At 42.3% G+C, this 6,538-nt stretch overlaps 1 protein-coding gene across 1 annotated transcript; it reads right to left on the bottom strand.

Moving 5' to 3' along the window:
* Nucleotides 1-1,247: 1,247 nt before the first annotated feature.
* On the bottom strand, nt 1,248-6,418 carry LOC308326841 (ras-related protein Rab-34-like). The gene is made up of 10 exons (XM_080779881.1): nt 6,303-6,418; nt 5,821-5,912; nt 5,589-5,654; nt 4,899-5,000; nt 4,344-4,408; nt 3,780-3,831; nt 3,583-3,664; nt 2,709-2,799; nt 2,280-2,387; nt 1,248-1,912 (listed from the first exon to the last, which is right to left on the bottom strand). Exons 1-10 carry the CDS (start codon nt 6,345-6,347, stop codon nt 1,851-1,853), a joined length of 765 nt encoding a protein of 254 aa, XP_080636007.1. The 5' UTR covers nt 6,348-6,418; the 3' UTR covers nt 1,248-1,850.
* Nucleotides 6,419-6,538: the final 120 nt, after the last annotated feature.

Here is a 6,538-nt window from a genome sequence, read left to right as displayed (position 1 = left end):
ACGCCGGGCAAAGAATGTAGGGAATTTCCGTATATTTGCCACAAAGTTATGCAATTTAGTCATTTGACACTTAAGTTATGCAATTTAGTGTTCCTATTTTGAGAAGGAAAATTGCAGCAACAATATCTCTGGTATATCATTTATAATATAATCAATGATCCATACAAATATATTGGTCATCCTACACATATGATGTGGTTAGTGCCAGTTAGAACCATCAGGTTTATCATACAGAGCAGCGATTCATGACTTAGGCCATCATCAAAAACACATTTTATTGATGATATAACCAATACTAAATGTAAAAAGTTGTCATGGCATGTTTTCTTTTAAAACCTTGAAAAATGTGCATTTATTTATTTTATGACCTAAATTACACCCACACAACCTGAACTTTGAGTGGATTTTCTGTGGTCTGGAATTTTCTTTGTGTGTTCTGAAGCCTTTTGAGCTGCAATGAAAACAGGCAAAACCGTGAAAACTGGCAGATTCCTATGGCATTTGTGGACTCTTACCTCACAATCCACAGGCAAATCAGAGCACTTGTGTGAGCAAGAAAACCGCAGACCACAGAAAATCTACTGAATGTTAAAAGTTCAGTTTGTTTTGGGTGCAATTGAGCTCAGAAAACCTAAACCCAAACTTGCTCTGAAAATACACGAGGTCCACCCCATCTGACCACCACTCCGTGTTAAAGGGACACTTCACCCTTTTTGCAAAAGAATATATGTTAATGACGTTTAGGAGCTTTAGAACACTTTCCTGGGGGTCTTTATGTGTGTAATATGTGGTTTTAGATATTTTAGATTGTAGCAGTGAGCCTGTTGTCTCTGATGTCATGGACACTGGGCTCACTTCCTTCCTGGACTACATGTTGTCTCAGTAAGACAGCTCTCCCCCTATCCACAAGGAGGAGCAGTGCACCAAAGAATTATGGGAATTGTAGTCCAGGAAGGTAGTGAGACCAGTGTCCATGACATCAGAGACAACAGGCTCACTGCTACAATCTAAAATATCTAAAACCACATATTACACACATAAATACCCCCAGGAAAGTGATCTAAAGCTTCTAAACGTCATTAACATATATTTTTTTGCAAAAAGGGTGAAGTGTCCCTTTAAGTGGACAGATGGGTGGGCCGTGAATGCTTTTGAGATTTTCAAGTGGGCCCTGATCCAGAAAAGTTTGGGAACCCTGAACCCTAACATAGCACCCAACAAATGCTTTATTGTTTCCTGTGGGAGAGTAAATCAATTCGTCACAGATGTAAACACGGTCTCCAAAAACAATCCCTCCATTTTTTTAGATCATGAGAGTTCCTAATGTCAGAGGGAAGACGAGCCGTGCGGAGTAGTGAGAGTGGTCATGGGAGACGGTGTGTGCATCACATTAGCACAGAGAGAGAGACACATGACAGCCAGGAGGAGAACACAAAGAGACTTTATGTCCGTTGCTGACGTCTTATCCACACGCAGAAGACATTTCACCAAGTAGGGCCAACCACTATTTGCTATTGATTGAGGCCTGGTGGTCAAAGTTCACCAAAGTTTAACTCCAGGCAAAGCCGAAGGTGTGAATTTGCTTTGCCACCGCAAATGACATTTCCTCCCCTCTACGCTCACATACTAGTGTAGATGGAAGTGAACAGGAGCGACCGTGCCCTTATTATACTTTACTTTTCAAGGGCACGACTAAAGAAAGACAAAGTCTGTCTTGTGTTTGCGCGTGTTGTCGGCACTTAAGTGAATTATCTGATCCATGTGCTTTTCTGTTTTTCTTGTCGGTCGTGAGTTCAGTGACTTCAGTCGTCCCTCAAATCTCCAGAGTGGCTGTAGTTTTTTTCTTTCTTTCAGCAACAATTAGCTTTCCTGTTGGTGGGTTTGCATTTCTCCTCTGTGCTCCCAGTGATTCCTGTGGAGAGTAACCAAATGAAATCACGTGCTGTACATTTCACATTAGGAGACACTTTGAAACATGTAACATGAAAATGAACTTACAGTCGTGATCACAAGCATTCCAAGCAAGCAACACAGTAAACTGTTTTATATGTATATGACATTTGAAGATGCTTAATTTTTGTCTGCTGACACTGTCAAGAGACACTTGTTTTACAAAGCCATAGGGAAGTCACATAGCCAGCAAAGTCACACAATTGGCCTATGGTGTATGTTTAATTGAGTGCTGTTACGTAACTACAGTTTTTGCGTATCTGTACTTGACATGGAAACGGTGGAGAACCACTGGATTAACGAGTCATTATTTGAGGAAGCCAACTCACGGATAATATCACCAACGTTCCTCGAGTCGTTCCTCTCGAGCTCCGACAGGACGTTGGCTTCAAACGTCAGAGACGCCACGCGGAAGAATAAGTCCCTGATACCGTCCCCTGACAAAAGAAATAAGACAGAATAAGTCCCTGATACCGTCCCCTGACAAAAGAAATAAGACAGAATAAGTCCCTGATATGGAGCTGGCCTGTTCTGACATCACAATGACACAAAGGCCTCTGCCCGGGCTCTGGACGGAGCCCAAATTAGCCAATTGATCACACCTGATCACCCCTAGATGGCCTGTTCTGACATCACAATGATGTTAATGGGCACCGCTCTTGTGTTAATAAAATTGCCATCGTGAGCTTACGTCCATTTGATGTCCTCACAAGTACGGTATATTCATACAAACGTGTGCGACTGTTTGAGTGTCCCACCTGACTTGGCGGACACAGGCCAGTACTCGGCTTTGATCTCCTCTGACAGTCTGACAGCCTCCTGCTCTATGTGAGCCAGCTGCTCAGGAGACTGCAGAGAGAGAGAGAGACAGAGAGAGAGAGAGAGAGAGAGAGAGAGAGAGAGAGAGAGAGAGAGAGAGAGAGAGAGAGAGAGAGACAGTGCATGGTGGAGTTTACAGCAGGGGAAAACACAGAGAAGAACAGGCAGGTGAACCACAGGCTCCACCAACACAACCATGTCTCTCGGTCAGTGCCAAATCAGCCATTGGGCCAGTGGGGCTGGGGTCCAGGGGCCCTTGGCTTTCCAGGGCCTTTCGGGGAAACTGGACTGTGTGGTACTGGGTTTGAAGCCCTGACAAGGGCTTGTGGCGCCCTTCATTGGCTGATTGTGTTCATTTTAGGTCAGAAAGATAATAAAAATCACACCCGTGTGAAGTAAGGGGCGCTCTTATCATCGTACATCATCATGACGTAACATGTCGATTTGCTCGTCCGCGTACATTCTCCATTCATTGTCAATGGGAAATTAATATTATTTTGTGTAAGATGAAAATCTACTGTTGTGTTATCATTTTAGTTTAGTTTTACTGTACTGTACCTCTGTGCTGTTTACATAAAGTATTAAGTCAATCAATCAATCAATTGTAGATAAGAAACTTATTTAAGATATATTATTTGTTTTCGTTTTTCTGAAGAATTCAGATTCAGTTTTTTTTTTAATTAGATTTGCGACCCAAAAATGGTCCTTTCTCCCAGGCCATGGTTTGGGTAGCACTGCTCTATCCAAAAATAAGACGTTCACACGGTTAAGTATAAATGATTATGCATTGATTGAGTTGTTAATGCCACCCACACTGAGGTCCTTCTTGGTACCGACAAGGAACAGCAACACACTGGATGGGTCATTCTCCACCATAGCATCCTCCAGCCACTGCCTACACAACACACGCACACAGAGAGAAGGGGGGAAAGGGGTTACAAATACTTAAATAATTGATAATTGTGTAATAATGTACTTCAGTTGCATAAGATAACAATAATAAGGCTTACCTGGCATGTACTAAAGACCCGACATTGCTCAAGTCAAATACCACTATGATAGCTGGGAAAATATGAATGGACAGGCACATTAGTAACAGTACTAGTACAAAGAAACGCTTGTGTGTGTGCGTGCGTGCATGTGTTTACGTGTGCTTGAGTGAGTGTATATCACATTTTTTATGTCATCATCATCATCATCACCTTTATTTAAACTCGGGCAAATATAAATGAGCTTTATATAAATATAGGTACCAGTGTTTATCCCGCCTCTCAGTCCTACATTGTTCGATGTTTCATTTTATTCATTGAAACAATTCACAACAGTTATCCTGTGCTCATCTGTAATATGTAGAGGACATTTACCCTGTGCTCCTCTATAATATGTAGAGGACATTTACCCTGTGCTCCTCTGTAATATGTAGAGGACATTTACCCTGTGCTCCACTGTAATATGTAGAGGACATTTACCCTGTGCTCCTCTGTAATATGTAGAGGACATTTACCCTGTGCTCCACTGTAATATGTAGAGGACATTTACCCTGTGCTCCTCTGTAATATGTAGAGGCCATTTACCCTGTGCTCCTCTGTAATATGTAGAGGCGATGCACTTGAAGCGCTCCTGTCCTGCCGTGTCCCACCTGACCACAGTGGCAGAGAGAGAGGGAACAGAGAGTTAGTGGCCCTTATCGGTTATGTCTCACCTGTGTGTGTGTGTGTGTGTGTGTGTGTGTGTGTGTGTGTGTGTGTGTGTGTGTGTGTGTGTGTGTGTGTGTGTGTGTGTGTGTGTGTGTGTGTGTGTGTGTGTGTGCGTGTGCGTGCGCCTTACTATACTTGTGAGTGAGTTGTGAGGACCGAATGTCCATCAAATTACAAATGTCCCCACGAGTATAGTAGAGACATATGAGAAATGGCTGTTTCATGGTTTAAAGAGGATTTTAAATACAGGTTTACAGTCAGCTACATTACAGTTACATTTAGGATTAGACATGTAGAGGTCAGGTTAGTTGTGCGGCGAATGCCACAAACCAGAAAATAGCTGATCTACTAATGTTGATCACAATATAGTAACATGAACGTGTGTGTGTGTGTGTGTGTGTGTGTATGTGAAGTTCCATGGTATATGCTCACAGCTGTAAACTGAAGGGCACTCCTAGCACCTCAAAGCGCTCCATCTCAAAGTCCACCCCTATGGTTGCCTTGTAGTTCTTATCAAACGCATTCTTGCAGAACCTACAGGACAGGTAGAAACGGAAACCGCTTGAAACCGTGAACGATCTTATTACACCGGTGCCATCACTCTAATTTACTAACAGAGAGCTGATCCACCTGTCTACAACAAAACGACCTCACAGGACATGAAAGAAATTATGTCCGTTTTCTTCTTTCGCACCTGTTCAAACCAATTAAGGAACCCATGCACAAGTCCCAGAAACATACTGTAAAGCGTCATTTATATGTGTGTACAATTTGTCTTCACCTGTGAATGTGGTTTGGACTACAATGGTACAACGGCAGGTTCATAATAATTTTAGATGGGGGTCCGCAGCCAAATCATATCAATTTGGGGGTCCTTGACATGAAAAGATTTGAGAACCATTCAATATGAACGGTTGCAAACAGACAGTATTAATAAGCTTTGAGCTTTGGCCTATGCCTTTTCGATTAACCAAAAAAATAAATGTGGCATGTAACATCATTTGTAATGACTTGTTATACAGTTTATGATGATCGCAATAAACTAAACTAAACTAGAAGCACTGCACTAGGGTTCTTGTGGTGAGGTGAACACAAACAGATGAATCCTGATAGCTTCCATACCTGCTGATTAGACATGTCTTCCCAACCGCAACATCACCCACTACAATCACCTTGGCAATGTTTAAGCTGGGAACACAAAAACAAGAGTCCATATAAATACTGATTCAGTCAGTCTGTGTGTGTGTGTGTGTGTGTGTGTGTGTGTGTGTGTGTGTGTGTGTGTGTGTGTGTGTGTGTGTGTGTGTGCGTGCATGGTGTGTGTCTGTGTGGAGGGGGGAAGGAGGGTTCTCACCCCTCTGTAGAGGTCTTCTGTTCTTGGCAGGCAGCCGTCACCTGTTTATGGAAGCCATCTTTGGTGTCCAGCGCAGCATTTGGACTAAAGGCCTGCAAAGGTCAAACACAACAGGAACAGGGAGGATATGTACTGTATGTGATGATATATGTATGATGTAAGATTAACCGAAAATATATTAAAACAAATATTTAGGACAAATAACTGACCTAATCTTGTGCAATACAATAATCTAGGACCGGGTTTATTTTTTTCCCCATATCAACAAATTAACCATATAGGCATGGGGTGGGTGATGGACAGACGGACTGACAGGAAATGCACATTTTAATAGTAAATGCAATGTGCGGTCGCAATAAACCATCATATTAAGTACTGATTATACGATGCTTTACATCATAAAGCACGGCAGAAGAGCTGTAATTTGGGATATTAGTGTGTGTGTGTGTGTGTGTGTGTGTGTATGTGTGTGCGTGTTCTACCTTAGGGAGGTGAGTAATGATCCGGTCTCGTTTCACAGGCAACATAGCCTGAATGAGAGTGAAGCAGATATGCACAACCTCAGGTCTTCAGCAGCTTTCACTCACACTGACATGACGTAACTCACGTTCACTAGAAGAGAGAAAGAACCCGTTTTTCTTTTCAGCTTTCAAGTTCAACAACACCTAAAAACAACACTGTACTTTACTACTGACACAATCAATTCATGTACTGAATT

This window comes from Protomyctophum bolini (assembly GCF_963924005.1).
Source record: "Protomyctophum bolini genome assembly, chromosome: 13".
NCBI lineage: Eukaryota > Metazoa > Chordata > Actinopteri > Myctophiformes > Myctophidae > Protomyctophum > Protomyctophum bolini.
This window is presented reverse-complemented; position numbering and strand designations above follow the sequence as displayed.